At 40.9% G+C, this 21,343-nt stretch overlaps 1 protein-coding gene across 3 annotated transcripts; it reads left to right on the plus strand.

Moving 5' to 3' along the window:
* Window positions 1-19,551, plus strand: LOC121941961. 3 transcript variants are annotated; one of them, XM_042485004.1, is made up of 10 exons: window positions 838-961; window positions 1,080-2,370; window positions 7,023-7,117; window positions 8,048-8,370; window positions 9,303-9,367; window positions 9,507-9,664; window positions 10,475-10,984; window positions 12,811-13,095; window positions 15,160-16,655; window positions 18,356-19,551. In XM_042485004.1, exons 2-10 carry the CDS (start codon window positions 1,340-1,342, stop codon window positions 19,037-19,039), a joined length of 4,647 nt encoding a protein of 1,548 aa, XP_042340938.1. In that variant the 5' UTR covers window positions 838-961; window positions 1,080-1,339; the 3' UTR covers window positions 19,040-19,551. The 3 variants fall into 3 exon arrangements, with proteins under 3 accessions (XP_042340941.1, XP_042340938.1, XP_042340939.1); XM_042485007.1 differs by lacking the exons at window positions 838-961; window positions 1,080-2,370; window positions 7,023-7,117 and adding an exon at window positions 1-264; XM_042485005.1 differs by lacking the exon at window positions 12,811-13,095 and having other exon boundaries at window positions 838-2,370.
* The last annotated feature ends 1,792 nt before the right edge of the window (window positions 19,552-21,343 follow it).

The raw sequence follows: 21,343 nt of genomic DNA on the forward strand, positions 1-21,343 counted from the left end.
AAGCACCGAGGCTACCCACAAACATGGATCTAATCAGTAAACCAAGAAGCAAATCTATCGTTTGGATGTATTTCGGCTTGAAAGCAGATGAAAAGGGACAACCTCTGAACTCCGGCGAGGCCGTCTGTCGGCTATGCCGAAAAATAGTACTCGCTAAAGGAGGGAATACCACCAATTTAAGAAGTCATCTGAGACGTCGACATCGTGCTGATTTTTTCGAGACTGCTTTTTCCACGACCTCTGGAACTTCGGCTGATACCCAAGGTAAACCACCGCGAAATTCTGCGCGTTCACTGCAAGAAATGTGCATATTACGAGTGCGTCGACGCGGAATCTTGTTCCATTGGCCGATTTTGCCTCAAATACACTCACCCCCTTAAAACTGACAATACATGTGCAGTTGCTGATTTTCTAAGGTTGCATTTCGATGGGGGCGGTTAAAGGTGAAAAAATAGTCCCCGGGAGTCCTGCTGCTCTTGTTCTCTCGTGCACACTCTGTAACCCACGTGGATGTATAGACCCCATGGTGTGGCATTAGATGATATACTTAATGTTAGCAGGATATATATACAATACGTACAATACGACGTGAATGTACGTAATGTGTCTTAAACCTGTAATTCCAAATATGCGATAGGATTTTGTCAAAGAGTCCATACAAGACAATAATTCACACTAGAGCGTTGTAACAGCAACACCGACCAGTGAAACTCTTTTTTTCTTTCAAACAAGCTATCTAATTTCTACTTTGTTGACACATAAATTAATTTCCATGCCACATTTAGGGACACTAGTGTGAATTTTCGCCATATTCCAGCACTCTTACAAAAGCTTTACCTGAAGATGCTTGGACGCATGCGCAGAAGTAACACGACAGGCGCGCTGCAACAGTGTTTTACGGCAGTCTCATATCCTTGTTGTTGCCATGGAATCACCTAAACAGTATTTCTCGTAGCCATTTGTAAGTACCTCGTCACAACACAGATAACATATTGGAAAATTTTCTTAGTTAAAATATAATTTGTGCAGTTATATGCTGATATAGTCCCGCTGTTGTGGTATGTTGTCATAAATAACAGTCCTGCGGTTGCTGCAGTGAGGGGCCAGTCACAGCCGCCATCTTTACCGTTTAAAAAGCTATTACCGAACCGACTGACCCCGTCTCCTCCACGTAGGCTGAGAGTGGCTGTGGTATAATCGCCGTATAGCACCAGAGCCTGACTACTCGGGCGGTATCACTCCGCTTTGTTTACATGCTCATATCGGAACGCTCGTGCTCGCCCCATTTTCAACACATAGCAGCTCTGCTGACCACCTGCACGAGCTAACAGCTAACATCATGACTGAACACGTGAAGGAGTCTGGTGATAAACAGTTTGATATGAAAGAGGAGCTCATTCTGAAAGAAGAGGAAGAAGATGATATCCCCACTGATATCTCCAGACATGCGCTGGTGTCAGACCTGGAGCTGGATGAACTTGAAGAAAGTAAGAGTGGGATCAGTAAGGTGACGAAGAAGCAGACCAACTGGGCGGTCAACTGTTTCCTGGGCTGGTTGGAGGCCCAGAGGCTGCAGGTGGACCTGAGCACGGTGGAGAAGGCTGAGCTTAACAGCATGCTGAGACACTTCTACGGATCAGTCCGGAACAGCAAAGGAGAGCTGTACGGGATTGCCAGTTACATTGCGCTGAGAGCTGGACTCAACCGTTTCTTCAAGGAGCCCCCTGTCTGTCGTCCCGTGTGCCTGATGAGAGACGTGGAGTTCACCTCAGCCAACAAGGTGTTCCTGGGAGTGCTCAAGAAAATCAGGAAGTCCGGTCGAGACCGCACGTTACACCATCCGGCACTGTCTCTGGATGATATCCGCATCCTCAGACACTCACGCGCGATGGACACCAGCACCCCAAGGGGACTTCTCAACAAAGTCTGGTTCGATATTCAGGTCCATTTCGGCCGCAGAGGGAAGCAGGGAAACCGAAATCTGAAGCCGGATTCATTTGTGATCAGAAAGGACGACAGAGGACTGAGATACTGCACCTTAGCCTTCGGTGGCGAGAAGGACAAGTTCTCCATGTCAGAGAGGCTTGGCAGCGATATCTGTCCCATCACCTCTCTGCTGAAATATCTTAGCAAGCTGCCGCCCAACGCAGCCGCCCTCTACCTGCAGCCCAAGAGGGATCCAACTGACGACATTTGGTACAACCACATCCCCCTTGGAGTCAATCATCTGGCCTCCATGCTGTCTCGCATATGCAAAGAAGCCAAAACATCCGTCATCTACACCAATCACTGCATCAGGAGTACGCCCTTCCACCGGCTGTGTGACGCTGGACAGGAGGAGAGAGACATTTTCTCTGCCAGCGTGCAAAGGTAGGAATGTTTTCTCTTTTGCCATCTTATCCCACTGAAAACTTAGCACGTTGGCTTGATTTCTTTCAAAAACTTGAGAAGAAGGCAATGAGCAAAAATGAGCAAAAAAAAAATGAAAAAAGAAATGCCCCAAAAAATGAGCAAGACATCAGTGAAAAGTAAACAAGTCATTTAAAGCGTTTATAAAATGTTAAATACGTAATTTTGGATAATAATAATGATGGACTATACTTGTAAAGCGCTGTTCTAGTCTTATTGACCACTCAAAGCGCTTTAACACTACATGTCACATTCACCCATTCACATATTCACACACTGGTGGCCGAGGCTACCGGACAAGGTCCCGCCTGCTACTCAGTAATCGTTCACACACACTCACACTCCGATGACGCAGCATCGGGAGCAATTTGGGGTTCAGTATCTTGCCCAAGGATACTTCGACATGCTGCCAGGAAGAGCTGGGGATTGAACCGCTGACCTTCTGATTAGAGGACGACCCGCTCTATCTCTGAGCCACAGCCGGTGGTAAGGCAATGAGCAACAAAAGAAGAAACAACGCTAAAATAAGCAAGAAATTAGTGAAAAGTACAAAACTAATCATCAACAAAAAAAAAAAAAAACTAGAAAAAGACATTAAGAGAATGGTTTGAAAAAGAGAGATGAAAAATATTTTTTTTCTTTCTGTAACAATTTTATATACAGAATTATATGAATATAATGTATCAATTTTTTTTTATAATATCCATCAATAAAAAAAGCTAAACAAAACAAAGAAGCAAGGAAATTACCTAGAAAAATTGCTTAAAAATAGTTTTAGTAATAGTTTTATAATAGTTTTCCCTAACTTTTTTCTTTTTTTCCTAAACATTTGCCTTATTTCTTTTAAAAAATTATTTTTCTAAATTTCTTGCAACTGGTGGTACATTGCTTACCAAGTTGCTCATTGCCTTTTTTCCAATGTTTTTTAAAGGTGCATTTTGTGAGATCAGGACATAATTATTACTCAAAACACTCGAGAAATAAAGTCACACCTTCAACGTTATGTCCAAGATGCCTGTGTATTGTACTGCAGAGATATCTACTGCTAAGCAGCCATTGATGGACTGTCCCTTCTATGATAACACATCCTGGCCTAAGAGGCGACAGTGAGTCACTGTAGCCTCTAATGAGCCGCAGGAGAGGATGAAGAAGTTCAGCTGGCCGGACAGTGATGCCAGATGTACGACAATTATCATATTTGTACCATAATTTTGCCCTCTGTACGAACAGTAATTCCAAAATTGCCACAATGTATTATAATTTGACCACTGTGACACTTAAAATAAGCAGTTTAGTTTACACGTCTCATTTTAACTAATTTCCTGGCTCCTATGTCTGTGTTAACGCATCACCTCTCACATGACCTCGTTACAGCCAATTGCGTTTGGTGTAGGCCATGTTTGGGTCACGTTCGTCAAGCACGCACCGCTATTGTTTGTTTTCGAAAACATTCGGCCACCTGCTGAAAAAAAACCAAAACTGATGTCAGCTGTTGGCTGAGCCGTGTGGACTGAGAACTAGCTTCTCTCTGAGGCAGTGTTGTTTACCAAAGTTCTAAAATTACCTATTTGTTTGTGTGATTGTGACTGGCATACAATAATTTTTCACAAAATACGATAATTTTTAGCCTTTTGTACGACACTTTCAAATTTCCAATCTGGCAACACTGCAGCTGGAGCATTAAGTCAGTGGATACAGCGTAGATGTTACAGTGTCATTGACTTAGCGTGTTAGAAACACAGTGATGGCAGAAGCTCCAGGAACATGACTGTTATCTCCATCACAAGCAGCTCTTGGAAAGAAGCAATGTAAAAAACTAGAGGGGATATCTGTGTGGCTTTGCAACGCTGGAGACAGCTCTTGAAGATTGAACGTTTCTTAAACACCCTTTTCCCACCAGAATAAGCACATGCACGCAGGTTTTTCACACATGGGTAAAGCTGCTAAATATGAGCAATTGACTCCATTCCCACTACCAGTAAACACACCACTGAAGCACACGAGTCTGCCTTTCTGTCAGCTGTTGTGTGTGTGTTTGTGTTGTTTTGGTGGCGTGTCTGTGCAACGTCACAGACAGGTAGGAGAACAGGTAAACAGTTGACAGCAGCAGGAACAGAGATCTTTGGAAACTTTAGTGTTTTCTTCTTTTTAAATATCTCACTGATTCAGTCTCTTTTTCAAACACGATGCAGATGTATTTGGATCAAAAGAGAGCAGCTTAGGAGGAGACGGAGGGTAACTACTGACAGCGCATCATTGCATTTTGCCAGTTAAGGAGCTAACGCATTCACCCAGGTGTTGCTTTCATCAATGCTGATCAGAGCTGGAGGTGATAAAAATTTGTGTCTTCTGCAGAGTCACGTTACTGAGGTGTGAATGCCAATTGTACGTATTCTCTCTCTTTTTTTTTTTTTTTTTTTTAAAAAAACTCTTTGTTTATAAACATTTTTTTTTAAAACATTTTTTACAGTACAAAGCTAGATAACAACATAAAGAACACCATGAAAAAAAAACAAATAAGAGGTCTTGGGGTGATGTATAATTTAAGGCAAGTTGCCTAATTCAAACCTAAATACCCAACATAATAATACATGCAATAATTATGAGTAATATGTCTCATGGGCTAAATAAGCACACCATTTTTGCCACAGTTTTTCTCCCAAATCATTTTGGAATTGTATGGAATAAGTCATTTGTCTAACACATGTAAATGTTTAACAACATTAACAGAAGTGCCTATAGTGGGGTAGTTTTTCTGGAGCCAGTGTTTTATGATGGCCTTTTTGCTTGCTGCCAGCAAGGTCTTAGGAAGATAAGTGTCACCTTTACTCAGACCGTCAGGGATGTTTCCAAGATAAAGGGTTGTGAATGACAAACAGATATTGAGGCACAGAACCTTTGAAATTATTTTCACCACTCCTTTCCAGAAAATCTGGATGGAAGGGCAAGACCAGAAGACATGAGCAGATCAACCATAGCCTTTCCACATTCCCTCCAACAGCACAGTTGAGTGCCAGTCTGTTTAGATTCCTGCTTTGCAGTAATGAAGAAGTGGATTACATTTTTCCAACAGAAGTATCTCCAGGTCCTGAAATTGGTAGAGGATGACTGTTTCCCAGGCATTCAGCCACATGTGTACTGATATTTCAATGTTCTCTTTTTCCCATCGTTGTTAACATAGTCTGTGGTGTCCTCAGTCAGTCCTTTATTGCTTCCAGAATTATAAGCATCCACAAATATATGAATAACCATTGAAGGTTCTGTTGGATTACAGCCCTTTATCTTTTTACAAAAATAATCCCAAAGCTGTAGGTACCTGTAGAAGTCCTGTCCACCCAACCCGTATGTCTGACACAGATCATTAAAACTATTCAGCTCCCATTTTTTAACAGTGTTGCACATTGAAGTGACACCATAGTAAACCCATTGTTTATATCTATCATCCTGTGATTCTGGTGGGAAGTCAGGGTCATATGCTGGCCATCTAAGTAGTTTAACCTCTGTTTGGAGTTGGAAGGGTTTGACCACTTCCCTCCATACCTTCAGCGAGAAATCAACCCATTGAGTCGCCATCTGTATTTCCTTCCCCTTTCCCACATAGCCAAGTAATGATTGTATTGGTATATCTGTTAAAGATAACACCATAGTCTTCCATTCGGCCACATAAGATGGGTTACACCAGAATACCAGAAGGCTCATCTGAGCGGATAAGTAATAATCCCTCAAAGATGGGAGGGCCATGCCATCTCTCTTTTCCGGCAGCTGAAGGGTAGAGAATTTTACCCGTGGTCTCTTTTTATCCCCAATGAATCTTGAAATGTGTTTATTCCATTCTCTAAATTGTTTCTGAGGAATTTCTACTGGCAATGATAAGAAAAGATACAATAATCCGCGAAGAATATTCATTTTAACTATTCTGATTCTGCTGCCAACGTCAAAAGGGAGCAGGCCCCACCAATTTAGATCCTCATATATTTTTTTGTTTATGCAGTTGTAGTTAATATTAAATAACTGTGTCAGGTCTTTTGGTATACTTACTCCCAAGTACTTAATATGAGGTGAATAACAGTTGAAATTATACATTGCTGTAAATTCTAATGTGGGGGTATAAGTGAATACCATTTTTGTGACCAGTACGTCATCCGCGTACAAGCTTATTTTGTACTCAACTCCTCCTATGGAAATACATGTATCATTTAATCCTACCTCCTGGCGGACTGCTTGTAGGCATTCTCATTGCATTAAAAAGCCAAATGTTAGCAGGTGTTAGTGGGTTTTTTGTGCAGTGGGAATGAAGCTTTGGACTGGTAAGTAACATCTAATGTCATCTATTTACGGAAACATATCTATAGTGTAACTTATAATAGTAGGCTTATGGTCAGTTAAAGGGTTAAATACTGCCCCTATTCGGTTGGACTGGATGGCTGGATCTTACAAAATGCACCTTTACAGAAATCGCACTAACATGCTCATGGTTCAAGGGTTTAAATATTTGTGAAAAACATCTGAAAGCAGCTTAAGAAAGTGACGTGGCTCCAGGTTTTAAAGGGTTATTAATTCACATTTATCCCATTACAGCTGCTGAAATGACTTCAATCTTGTTTTAATAACAGGTCTGAAAACTCACTCCAGAGTCCCCAGACACCGTGCGACGGGAGCAAGAAGCTGCGGAAGATATTGCCAAAGAGCGATTCAGCTGGCCCAGCAGGTCTGCCAACATACGAGTGGGCACCCGTAACAGAAGTTCATTCGAGCACACACATGCTGCACCACGGCGGCCACGGATTCACTGATCTTAGTGATTACAGTCTGAGGGACATGTCCACATTAATGCAGACACAGAGGCTGAATGCTGGCTACAAGACACGATACAAACACTTTTCCTGCTGGGGGAACAAAATAAAATAAATCAAAACCAACTCAAAGCTTCTGTGTTTGCTATGAATAAAGTGTGAAATGTTGAGTACTTATACTTATAATGTAATCTGTCCAATGAAGGACAGAAACAGTCACATGATAAAGCTGCAACATTCTGCAAAGGTCTCTTCTCTATCTCCTGTGACGCTAAACCCTTCGAAACCTGAGCTAATCGGCTTAATTTTTTTTCTCAGAAGCACAGGAAGAAAGCAAAAAGCAACTTGGGAACAAATTACCTGAAAATTAATAAGAAATTAGTAAAGACAAAAAAAGGAGAAGACAATTACCTGAAAATTGGCAAAGACATTTTTAATATGTAATAAAGGTTATTATAAGTAGAGTTAAAGTTATAATTTTTCTTCACTTTTTTCTTTGTTCCCTTGACATTTTTATTCCTTTTAAAAATATATATCTTTTCATAAATCTTTTTTTTTTTTTGCAATTCTTGGAGCTTCTCTTACCAAGTTGCTCTTTGCCCATTTAAATTGAGCCAGTTTGCTCAGGCTTCAAAGGTTTCAATTCTTGTTAAACATGTCTGTACGCAGCACAAGAAAAGTGATGTCAATCCAGAATTCAAAGGGTTAATTCCACTGTCACTATTGTGTCCCTCAAAACAACCAACAGTAAATATGCTCCAGTGTATTCCACTAGATTGTCAATAATCATCTCTCACCTTAACTCCATAAATGACGAATTTCATCTCTGTTTTTTGCCTTTGCAGGTTTGGATTTAAATCACGACGAATTCTTCGAGGACTTCCCGTTCCTCCAGACCGCCTCGAACCAGAACTATGTCCCAGACGCCGTGCTGCCACCTGGAGAGCCGTGGCTTCACGGGGGCCCCTCCCGGGCAGTGCTGTCCCTGCCCTCCTGCCTGTGCCTGTGCGGTGACATTGGGTCCGGGATGTCTGGTCCTGGATCTTCAGGCGAAGAGGACATGAAAGTTTACGCCAAGTGTCAGCTGCAGAAGGGCGTCATGTTTGGGCCATTTTTAGGAGAACTGTGCCGAGGACAAATGCCGAGCAACCTCAAATATGCCTGGGCTGTAAGTAGACAGGTCAAAGTCAGCGTAAAGAGGATGTTTAAAAAATGTGCTTTTTGTGCTGCAATCACATTTAAAATCTTTAAACTCTTTGAAACTTGAGCAAATTGGCTTCAGTTTTTCTAAAAGCGTGGGAAGAAGGTGATGAATGACAAAAGACGAAATAACCCAAAAATGAGCAAAATGAATAAAAAGTACATGAAAATTAGTGTAAAAAAATAAAACAAAACAAAGAAATGACCTGGATAAAGTTCTGTAATAAAATTTTAAGTATGTAGTTTTGGGTATCGTAAATATAGTTCTTCCCTAGCTTTTATTCCCTAGACATTTTGCCTTTTTAAAAAAAATAATTTTCTTAATCTACTCATTTCGTGCAATTTGTGGAACATTTATCACCAAGTTGCTCATTTCCTTCTTTTTTCTGACGTTTACCTCAAAACAACAAATAAAAAAATGATCTTAAGAAAGTGATAGAAAAAGAGAAGAAAAGAAAAAAATCATGTCCAAAAGTTTTCTTTCTGCAACATATTTTTAATAAATATATGTAAACATATGTTATTGAAATATATTTATGATAAGAATATAATAAATCTAGTTTTCTGGACATTTTTACCCTTAAATTTTTTTTTTTTATATCCAATAACAACCCATCTCCCACCCCTATTTTTTATTTTTATTTTCTTTATTTTTTCAAGATGTAGACTTTTCTTGACAAGTTGCAAATTGCATTTTCTTCCCATGTATCTAAGAAATTAGACCAATTTTCTCAAGTCCAGTGCTTTTGAATGAATGCAGCAAAATAAAATTGATGCCGATCCAGGTGTTAAAGTGTTAATCCGTTAAATAATTTCGTGACTAGGTATTTATAACAAGCAGCAATTCCATATACAGTAGATATTTCAAAAAGTTGGCATACACTTTGCTCTCTCTGACAGATCCGAGACGATGCTGCTTTTGTGTATGTCGATGCTTCTGATGAAAACAAGTCAAACTGGATGAGGTGAGCACTTGCAACGATTCAGCTCATGTGTCTCTCACAGCAGTTTCCTCTCTCCCTTCTGTTAATGTAAAAAATAATGCAGTCACTTAGATTATTTGTCTGACGGTCACATACTGTACACGTTTGCCCTGTATTTCAGGTATGTCACATACACCAGCAGTGAGGACGAACACAACCTGGTCATCTTCCAGTTTTACCGCCACATCTACTACAGGGTTTCCCAGCCCATCTCAGAGGGAGCAGAGCTCAGGGTCTGGATCGGAAAGGATTACGCCAGCCTGCTGGGCCTGGGGATGGGTGAGTTCACGCACTGAAGCATGGAATGACCAGTGGGGGAAGCAGACTTACACGCTGTTGAATTTCCCATAATTTTCCCATAACAGTGGACTTCAAGGGTAGCTTTGCTATTTTCAACCTTGGATCCTAATTTTACATGATTTTGTGTCCAAGTGACTAATGGGAAATATATATATATATATATATATATATATATATGTGTGTGTGTGTGTGTATAATTATAGAGAGAGAGAGAGAGAAAACAAAAGGAAATTACCTGGAAAAGGTTCTTAAAAATTATAAGAAATCTGTGACATGATTTTAAATATGTAATTATAATAAAATGCTATAAATGTAATATTCCCAAGCTTTTTTTTCCCTAAATGTTTTTACCCTAGCTTTCTAAAAATAATTTTCTAAATCCATTAATTATATTAATTTGCTCAGGGCTCAAAGGTTTAAATACTTGTGAAAGGCGTCTCAGAGCAGCACAAGAAAAGTGATAGTTGCCCCATGTTTCAAAGGGTTGTGTGGATGTAAATTGATTGTGCATAAATGCCCAGAGGGGTTACACTGAAGCCTGTTTCATGACTGGCAGCTGCAGTGCTGTCACTCAATACTGGACCGGTTTTAGTTGCTGTTGTTCTGATTAGTCACTTGGACACAAAATCATGTAAGAATAGTATAAGTGTAAGTATAATAAGTTGAAAAATGCCATAGTTACCCTACAAATCAAATTCTAACTATTAATCTGAAAGCTTTTTAACTGTAAATGTAGTTTACTAAAATGGGCCAACATCCTATGCATCTGTTTTTATGTTGGTGATGCAGGTGACAATGTTAAATGTGAATTTGGAGACAAAGAGACAGTTCTGCGCCTTCTGCAAGACATCCAGTTGGTCACCCTCCCGGAGCCCAGCAGCTCCTCCCTTTGGTCCGACCACAGCCAATCACAGAGCCCCATGCCTGTCATCAGTGATGTGACAACAGTGTCAAACCCAGACATGGGTAGTGATTCAGGCATGTTTTCTGGCTCCGCCTTTCCCCCCTCCCTGATGTCCTTCCCGTCCCCAAGTGCCCAGCCAATGGAAAAGTATGATTTTATGCCTGGAACTGAGAAGCTGCTGAGTAACCCAAGTGCGACACAGAATAGCCCGTGGTACTTTTTTGGGTACGAGCCGGACCCAACAGGTCGACCTCTGGACCGAAGCACCCTAGTGTGTAAGCTGTGTGGGGAACATGTGAGCTGTGGAGGAGGAGGAGCAGCGGATCTCCAAAACCATCTGAGCAACAAGCACCACATCAGAATACGTGAAAAGGATCGGAGTCCTCTGACAATAGGTAACTATCACTGTTTACTAGGGGTGTCACGATTTCAATTCAAAATCCAAAATTGTTCAAAATGAGCTTTTGTTCCAGTCTCAGTAATCAGCCTGGGGGCCGATCAGGTCATTTTTTGATGATCGAGATTGGCTATATTGAGCATATAGAGAGATTTGATCCTTTGTTTTTGTCAGCTGTCACACAGGTGTTTTTACTTTAATGCACATCAATGCAAAGTGCACCATTCGTCAACTCTCCTACACTTAGCTGCCTCTGTCTCTCCACTCTGCTGAGCTCCTGTGCGTGTGTGTAAGAGCAGCAGCTGAGCCCCGCCCACAGTGAAACCCCACACACCATAAACAAAACCGCAGTATGAGACCGTCTATTTAACAAAGTTGTGAGCATTTGTTTCATTTCAGCTCAGTTTGGGAGTTGCAAGATTTGCCCTCAACTAAAGTGAACGGCGTATCTCCGCCCTGCTCGGAGGAGAGGAGAGTAGTGCACGGTTTACTACAACCACACTCACCACGCCACTGCAATACCAATTAAAGCCATGCATGTAAAAAGCCAACATGGTTTTGTATTACTGAAGCGAAATTTGCCCAAAAGATGTAATGACACCAAACAAAAAAAAAAACAGTGGAGTGGAATACAGTTCATTCAGGGGACCCAGACACAGGCTGCACCTAACAAGAAACACCAAAGAATACTCTCTTAAAGGGACAGGGACATTGACGAGGCCAAAAAGATTGAAGGAAGGTTTTGTCATTTTGTTCTTTTTATTGTAAAATACATAAATGAATAGGAGTATTAGGCTAATGCATTGCAGAAGTATTCATTTATTTATATTGTCAAGCATAGGCCATGCATTGGATTGACTTTAACAACGTTAAAGAAGCCTAAAGAAGCCTAAATAAAGCATGCGCTATGCAGCCGTATTATCTAGTAAAATAAGTGTCTGTTCGGGAACTGTGATCGGTAGATAAATGACTAAATGACTCAGACTGAACATGATCATGACAGAAAGAGCTTGATTGGGACATCCCTAATGAATCATCTTTTAATGAAGAAAAGAGAGCTTGGGGGATTTAATAATGGTGTAATTGCATAATTTGTCCAGCAGAGAGCGCGTTGACAGTATTGTGTACAATTTTCTCAACACCCTACATGTAACGTTTGCAGAGTGCAGGGTTTCCCACACATTTATTTGTGGTGGACCACTACTATTAAATTATCTGCTGCCACATATAGATTTTTTTTAATGCTGTACATCATGAGGTCATTGGGAGCACTGTTGAAACAGATATACCGTTTGGTAATTCACTGCACCACGCTTTTGGAGCACAGAGCGCACTCTGGGCACAGAAGGAGCAGAAGAATGTTAAGCACAGCAAAAGGGAAACTTAACTGTTTCTGCAGCGTTTGCTTTCACTTGCCTCTGCAGCAGCTGCTCTTCTAATCCATCGATTTGATCAGCTCTGAACGGATTGACTTATTAATTACCCACACCGCGACTGAATGAATAAACGAATGATACAAAGGGACACGAATGCATTTAAAGGAGAAAAAAAGATTTAAGTTTGCTGTTGTCCCCCGAGACAGATAAATGATTTGGAAAAAAAAAACAGATTATTGATTTCTAATGCCACCTTTTGGTATTTCTATTATGTGCTACAATAATGTAATGTTTTTGAGTCAAAATTTGAGTTCATTTGCTTTTCCAAGCAAATGTTGAAATATGTGATTGTTTGCGATTAAATCAGCATATATTTATATATATATACTTGTACCACCCCTTAAAGTCTCCATGCTACCCTCTTGCCACCCCATGAATATTTCTGTAGATCCGCCCCTGGTCGGAGATGATGGAGAAACAACAGAACTGGAAAATCCTCCTGCTTCCCTGAGGTCACCTGTGTGGCAACATTTTGCCTTCTCCGTGAGTTATGTAAACAACGAACGCGTCGTTGACAGAACAACTACAGTTTGTAGGCTATGCTACACGCGGATACCATACGCCACCTCAGGCAACACCACGAATATGGCAGCACACATTCGCAGGCATCATAAACACATAGATTTGACTGGGACAAGAACGACAGACAGCAGGATCTGGTGTGGTTTTGCAGGTGAGGAAAATCAAGCTGTTGTTCTAAAATACCTTCTGCCAATCTAGTGGCTCTGTTTTTTTGTGTGTTGAAAACTTTGTTCCAAATTCAGTGGGAAAGCAAGTTGCTTTAATCACATATGGCTTAGTGCAGTACAGTACAGTTGCGCATCTTTATAAAGAATGGTAAACTGACCTGCACTTGTATAGAGCTTTTCTAGCTAGTCATTTGACCACTCAACGCGCTTTCACACTATGAATCACACTCACATTCACACACTGGTGGCAGAGGCTACCGTACAAGGTGCCACCTGCTACCCAGTTCTTTTATACTTACGTGCACTCACACATCAGGAGCAATTTGGGGTTTAGCATCTTGCTCAAGGATACTTCGACATGTTGACTGGAGGACAGGGGATCAAACCACCAACCTTCCAATTAGCAGCAACTCACTCTACCTTGTGAGTCACAGCCACCCCAAATTTAATAATGTAAATGACAGTTGTCAAGGCATAAATCCAATAATACATGATCTTTGGAAATGTAACAATGGCACAGCATTAGTTCTGCAAAAATGTTTTTTAATGTAATCGAACTGTGATGGGGTATTTTTGTTATTTATTTTTTAAATGCTTCACTCAATATAATTCAATGCAAAGATGGAAAGATGTTAGGGCTTTTATTATAGAATCAAGTAGAAATTGTTGCCATCTGTTTCAAGAAAAACAAAGCCACTGTAAGAAACCTTCTGTTGCTGCAGTTGCAGGGTTTAGTCCAAGCCCACTGTGACCCAGCAACAGGTCTCTGCTTGCTGAATTTAAGTCGCTCACTACTGAAGGCCTCTCTCTGGAGTTTCTGCCTGCTCTCCCCCCAGGAAATAGTAGCAGCGTGAAGTGAAGCGGTTGGAGCAAGGGGTGCACTAATGTTAGCTACTAGCTAGTTCTTTTGTCAGATATTGTCTCATTAGGTCTCTTTTACTGAGAAAATTGGCATGTTTTTTACACAGCACTACAATGAAATAACATTTTATCCATTTTAAATATTGAAAGATTAAAGAAAATGAATATGTGGCAGTCCATTTTGACATCGTGGCAGACATCACAAACATGTCAATGTACGGGAACCACTGCAGTCATTTTATGAGCGGCGACAACTAAACGTAGCAGTTCTTAAAATTTAAAAAAAGTATTCAATTGTACATTTGCATTTCAGTAATTACGGGAATTTTTTTTTCATATAGTAGTACTTTTAGCAGAACAAGGTCACAACGTGTTTTACAGGGATCAAATATTTAAAAAGACCATCAAATATTAGTTTATTGAGCATTTTTCTATGCAGTATATGATGCTGAAATAACAAAAGACTGGCTGACAATTGATGTATGTTGTTTTTCAAAATATGCCTCATTATTTTTTAGAAGTGTATGATTCAGCTTTTTCCTCTGGTCTTGTGTTAAAAAAGTAAAAAGAAACTACACTTTATTGTAATACCAAATTGCTGTACTTTTATAATTGCAATACATATCAAAACGGCACCCAAGTATTGTAATAATATGAAGTTGGCCGATGAGCATATTGTAACTGTCTCTTAACAGTGATCTTAAAATCCAATTAAATTTTGGATTTGTAGAATTGTGACACCCCTACTGTTTTAACAAAAAGTACATGGCAACATAAGGGAGATGGGAATGTCATTTATCTAAAGTTTTTGGCGTGATTAGACTAAAGTTAATGTCAGAGAATCACCAGCTTTAGAGGGATTCATCCTGTGAGGGACATGAATATAGTAATGTATGTCATATGTATGTAATGATTCATTTACAGCTCCATTTGGCTTTGTATGAATGTGTTAACTTATTAAAACTTTTCGGTGCTATACTGTCTCTAATCTGAGCGGCTTCCTCATTACTTCAGTTCAGAACTGAAGAAGCTACTTAGAGAGAGGCAAAATGTCTTCAAGAAATTCAAGCAAGTCCAGTTGCTGATGATCTATCTCCTTGACTTACCATGATCTGAGGATCTTCACCAATGTTTTGTCAAACTTTGAAGCCTTTTGCTCATTAAATATTTGTTCTTTTTCACAATAGGTCAACAACGCACACAACCAGTGATGGTTAACAGCGGTTTGGTCAGTACACTCCCCATGGTATTGTCCGCTCATTTGACAGATGCCATTGCCAACTTTCTCATCATGGATCTCCAGCCCCCAGCTCTGGTAGAAGGGCACGGCTTCAAACAGCTGATCCACACCCTCCTCCCTTCCCACAAGCAGCTGCCTTCACCTTGTCAGCTGGAGAACCTCCTGAAAGAAAATCATGCCAAAGGCAAGTCGAACCTTGCGCAGATGCTGAGGAGGAAAATGGGAAGTTTTGAAAATGAGGAGATATCTGACCACACCGCTCCCATTGAGTTTGAGCCCAGGAGACGTGGGCGACCTCCTAGCCATCACAAAGAAGTTCCTCACTTTGTCACTTTAAGTGTGGATGTATGGCTCCACAACTGGCAGGGCAACACTGAGAGGTACCTCACTCTGTGGGCACATTACATAGACTGTAATTTTAATTTTCAGAACCTGGCTCTGGCAACCCAAAGACTGATGGGGAGTGAGGTGAAAGATTACAGTTTTCGAGCAATGGAGGCTCAAGTTAAGGTGATGGCCCAGGAGTGGGGAATCTCCCAGCCTAATCTGGTCCTGCTGGGAGGGGAGGGAAGGACCAAGATGAGGTTGGGGCCAATGAAGAGCGAGAAAGGTGGAGACGCTGCAGGAAGCGTTCCTCACCCAAACTCAACAACATTTCTTGAGAGGGAGGACTGTTTGTCCCCTGAGGAGCCACATGGCTCAGAGCCTGGTCATTCCAGTGAAGGACCACCGTCTGTACCGTGTTTTTTCAGTGCGGTGCAAGGCTGCATTGAGGAAGTAATGTCACACTCCGTCATCTGCAAGACTCTCAGCCAGTTCCAGAGTATTCTTGCAACCCTGTTCCTGCCATCTGCTCAGAACAAAGGCACGAACCAGCATCATGCCCAGAGACTGCTGCAGACCCTGACAAAACAAGAAAAGGCAGAGCTTAAGTCATGGGCTCACAGCTGGCCGACATGGAACAAGCTGTACCCTCTACTGAGCATGCTCATCAAATACAAAAGCCTTTTCTGTGATCTGATAAAAGAGATCAAAGGTGAGGGCTTGTCTAAAGAAGACATGGCTTCAGAATCCAGTTTATCTGCCAGCTACCACGCAAACTCCACCTCCAGCGCATCCTCAACAAGCGGCACAACTCTGCGATCTGAATGGAAGGTTCTGGAGGAGTTGTGTTTGGTCCTCAAGCCTCTGGATGTGGCATGTCGAACTCTTGCCAAGGAGGCGTTCCCTCGTCTGTCCCTCATCAAACCCATTCTCACTGGCCTCCTGTCCCGCCACCTCATGTCCCGACCAGGAGATTCGTCATCCATCATGAAGGAAGTGAAGAGGATGATGAGGCGGAAGTTGGCCGGCTGTTACGACAATCCTGTCGTCAACAGGGTTCTGAGTGTGGCATGTTCCCTCGACCCACAGTTCCACGGCCTGGGCTTCATGGAGGACAAGGTGAGTCATTAAGTAAAAATGCTTTGAGACTTTTGGATAAAACCGACCCTTCTTATTTACAGTTGCTGCTTCTATCAAGCTTTCTGTTCTTACACAGCACTTATGCATTTTACATAAAAAACAGTGGCACACTGGATGTTCTTCACTTGTTATAAACACAGCAGTTACAGTGACAATAGTCGTTGGCAATATAGTTCTTTGTTCTCAAGCTCTCTAAACAGTACTCACACAATATGTATAAAAAAGTCTAAGACTTAAAGGGATACTTAACTGATTTTCAACTGGCTTTCTATCAAAACAATGTGGGTAGTATGTGTAGATGAATTGTGGTAAACTTCCCTTCATCTAACCAGTGACCAGAAACTCAAAGTGGATGACTAATGGATGACTCAAAGCAGTAGAAAAGATGTAACCTGTCAGAGTATTTCTGGCTCTCAGGCTGTTGCTGGAACTACGGGCTGTACATCTGCATTTTTGTATTGCCCACTGCCCATGCCGCCACCCTGGACACAAAGAGTACAGAGTTGGATAAAGACACAGACCCCCCCCCCCCCCCCCCCCCCCCCCCCGGTCTTTCAAACTAAGACATAGATTCAACCAGGCAATAAAACTAGGCTGTGCTGACCAAGATTATTTTACAGCACTGCCTAGATGTCTTTTAAAACAGATTTTAGTGCCCTGTTTAGCTGCCATGCTTATTCCTGCACAGTGAACATGAGGTATGAAGAAACAGAGATCAAATGGTAAAACTAAGCAGCACTGATCTAATATAAGCTAAGATTCTGTTACTGACTTGCCTATTTCTCTCCTAAAATGTTTCAGAAACATGTTTAGCTTACTGTTAAACTGTATTAAATGACTGAACAAGATCATTACATTGTTTTACATGTGCAAGTTTGCATTAAGTCACCTACCACTGGGAGTGTTAGTCAAGCTAGTGCAGCGCAGTGCATTCTGGTTGATGTAGGTTTTCCATCTTTTGAGCAAAAGCATTCTTTTTCTGTTTTCTCTGGTCATGTTGCAACAATTTCAAAAGTATTTGTGTTTGTACAGATGTACAAAGGCTATGTCCTTGCTTCAGTGGCCACAGGTTTGATTCCAACCTCTGCCTTTTGCTGCATACCATCTCCTCTCTCTCCCATTTTCATGCTATAACTGTCCTGTTATTTAAAGGCAAAAAGCCAATCTTAAAAAAGTATACTTGCATCTTTGAGACATCCTAGTTTTATAAAAAGGCCATTTTTTCAGCAGCATATATGTTAATACACGTTAATACAAGTTAAGACAAAGACATAAAATATACATGGAATAAAATAAAGTAGAAATCTAGTGCTCTTGTAGACTGGTAAACAGTTTGTCGAAATGAATAAACTGCTAAAAACTTCAAAAACCTGTGAAGGACACATGCTAAAACATTCATATGTTACTTGGCGTGTACTTTGAGTTTTTAGTTTGGCTTATGTCCCATTCACCAACATGGGGGGTGGACTCTATGACCCATACTGCAGTCAGACACCAGGGGGCAATCCAGACTGAAAAGCTACACTGTGGGGGAGCTGTCATATTGTCCATCTTTATTTACACTCTATGTTCCAAATCCTTTCTGCTACGTGACTAATCCCTTCAGGTCTGTTTGAATGTGTGAAGTGAAGGCTTCTGTGGGACACAAATCAAATACTTCTGTTGTGATTGTCCCTCAGGAGCAGACAGCCACTTTTGATTGGCTGAAAAAAGACGCTGTCAGGATTGTGAAGGAGGACATGAGGAGAAGCCAGGCTAAGAAGCAAAGTCAGAGCAAGAGAAGTCCCTCGCCCGGGTCCCCAGAGTCAGAGAGCGAGTTCCTGCGGAGGAGCAAGCGCCTCAAGGAATCCCGCCCCATCAACTTCCGAGAGATGGAGTGTGAAGAGGAAGATGAGGAGAGTGACGCAGGGGATGCTGATGAGAGTGATGTGGCAGATCCAGGCTCTCAGGCCGGACTCTCTGGTATGGAGTTCCTCCTGGGAGACCTGTTCTGCTCTGCCCCCAAGAGCAGGCAGAGCTCAGTGGAGGAGTCCATAGACATGGAGATGTCTGTCTTCAGAGCCGACAAGGGGGCTTCGCTGGGGGTGGAGCCCCTGCAGTGGTGGAGGACCAAAGCAGTGCAGTTTCCTCTGCTGGCCACAGTGGCTCGTGCCTACCTGGCTGCCCCTGCAGTGGCAGGGAGCGTCGCACAGGACTTTGTGCAGGAAGGAGCAGGAGCAACACACAGGAAGAGAGGCAACATTCCACCAGAAAGTTTAGACTCAATTTTGTTTCTGCACCACAACCACATGGCCACCTCTGAGAGTGGGCAAACAGCTGTGAGGAGTGATCTCAAGAACAGTGGGATTGAAAAAGTTCCATGAACACATGAAAAACATTCATTCTTTTCTCACCATCTCTGGATTGAACCCCCTACACTACTCCTCTTTGTGTAGCTACTTTAAGGTTTGGAATGGAAAATGGAACTTTAAAGAGTAACTAAACCCCAGACTTTGGCTTGAGTGTTTGAGGGCTATCAGCATTAACACCTTAATTGCAATGCAATTAAGGTCCATAATTAATGTGTTCGCTTTTTTAAAATGCGTTAACTGCCAATCAACATTTCTGCCTTTAAGACGCTGTACCGGGCTGAGTTATAAAGCTACATCAGTGATACTGTTATCACATGAAACTAACTAACTACCAACCATGTCATGTTAGCTTCTCAGTACGGGGACAGAATAATGCTCTAAAGTAAGGCTACATTTTGGCGACAGAAAAATGGCATGGCCATTTCACAGGAGTCCTTTGACCTCTGACCTCCAGATATCTGAATGAAAATGGGTTCTGTGTGTACCCATGAATCATTCCTTCACAGACATGCCCACTTTATGCTAGTCCCATGCATCTTTTTTTTTCTTTTTTTTTCTTAAATTTTTGTTGACTTTTTTTTGCTGTCATTTGATTCCTAATGAAGACAATCTGGAAAGAATTGCTTTACATTGTCATTATGGAACGCATAACTTTTTGTAATGCACAAAAATGGAATTGAAAACATGTAATTAAAAAATGTAATTAATTGCAATTAACAAAAATTCAGGGATCAATCATGATTAAAAAAATTAATTGTTTAACAGCCCTAGAAAAAAGTATTAAAAATGGGCGGGGCTGGGAGGGGGGGACACACCCAGTCATCACCTGATCGTGTAGCCTCTCAATACACAGCACCTCCCTGCTGTATGCTGTGCCTCCACCTTTAGAGGGCAGTCACTATGCACGTTTAAACACAATATATAGAATTTAAATATGGTACTTTGCACTCAAATGTCAGGAGTTGGACCTGAATCAGTCAACAACACTGCTAAATACCCATATATATTGTTTTCAGCTGGAAAAAGTGGTTTAGTTACTCATTAAGATGCCATTTTCCACAAAAGTAAAAGTGGTTTGATGCTTTCATTCTGATTAACTGGAGACTAAAGAGAAGACAGACAAAACAGTTTCGACTGCTAATACTTCTAATCTACATTTAACTTGTACTAAGTTCCTTGTAGCGCCTAGTGCCTTACCTCTTTGGATACAAATACATCCCTACTGCTAATTTCTAACTAATATAACTGTGATTAGAAGTGTGTAGACTGTCAACAAATAGATGAAACCTTTCCATGGTAGCATTGTGTAAACTGCAACCATGTGCCTTCGGCTCTGCATTAATACTTTTTTGTTTTACAAAATCAGTATATTATAAATGATGACTCCAAAGACTGAATATTAGCTTCCTAAATGCAGTTTCTGTGTTTTTCTTTCTTTCTTTTTTTTTTTTTTTTTTTTAAAGTTTTTCAGCAAATTAGTGATAGAGCTTAAATTGTGTTCCAAGTGATCCTGTAAAAGATTTAAGAAGGAAAACATCTGGAAGATTTAAAAAAACAAACTGTCTCTTGGATCACTTTTATGGGACAGAAGTTTTCTATTGGCCTGCAGTTGAGTTTTAGAGAAAGATTGTTTACTCTGTTACTGCTGTATTTCTGAATGTATTTTGTTTTATGTTTAGTGAAACCTTATTTTTTTACACAACATTTATGTCATGATTTTTTCAGCAATGTGTACTGTTAACATTGGATGACGCTTTAGTAAAATGTATGTATTGTCTTTGCTGTTTTTCACATATTCACGTTTGTGCAGAATAACTGTTCTTTGGTTTTAGGTGTCTCACTGTAATGTTTGTTCTTTTGTAACAAAATATATTACTGTATGAATCATAAACAATACACTGTATAAACAGCACATAGTTCAGTTGTCCATTCATGCCATGCATTAAATTGTGTGTTACTACAAATTACAAAGAATTACAAATAATATATAAGTCGAGGAAAAACATTCATTTTTGTTGTTTCTATCCTATTGTGAATGTCTAAGAGCAACTGGAACCACCTGTCAGTAGGCAGGTTTCCATTAACCCTTAAACTGCGCAAATTTAACCCTTGTGCCCTCCTCAAATTTACTACCCTCTGGACACCATGGCAAAAATGTACACGCACAAAAAACTGCTATTAAATCATCATACATCAATATTTTTTCTGCTTTTTTTCACAAATCTTTGAAAAAACTTCAAACTTGCTCAAAACTACCAAACATTCAATCATTATCAGGGTTTTAACTCTTTAAATGCCAGTTTAATTATTTGAATT

The sequence above is a fragment of the Plectropomus leopardus genome, chromosome 4 (genome assembly GCF_008729295.1).
Source record: "Plectropomus leopardus isolate mb chromosome 4, YSFRI_Pleo_2.0, whole genome shotgun sequence".
Taxonomy (NCBI): Eukaryota; Metazoa; Chordata; class Actinopteri; order Perciformes; family Serranidae; genus Plectropomus; species Plectropomus leopardus.

What these genes read in the sequence shown, in the direction of transcription:
- LOC121941961 (XM_042485004.1), top strand. Translation starts at nt 1,340, where the DNA reads ATGACTGAACACGTGAAGGAGTCTGGTGATAAACAGTTTGATATGAAA. An exon ending in TCGGAGTCCTCTGACAATAG is followed by an intron (nt 10,985 to 12,810) that starts GTAACTATCACT and finishes ATATTTCTGTAG; the next exon opens with ATCCGCCCCTGGTCGGAGAT. An exon ending in GATCTGGTGTGGTTTTGCAG is followed by an intron (nt 13,096 to 15,159) that starts GTGAGGAAAATC and finishes TTTTCACAATAG; the next exon opens with GTCAACAACGCACACAACCA.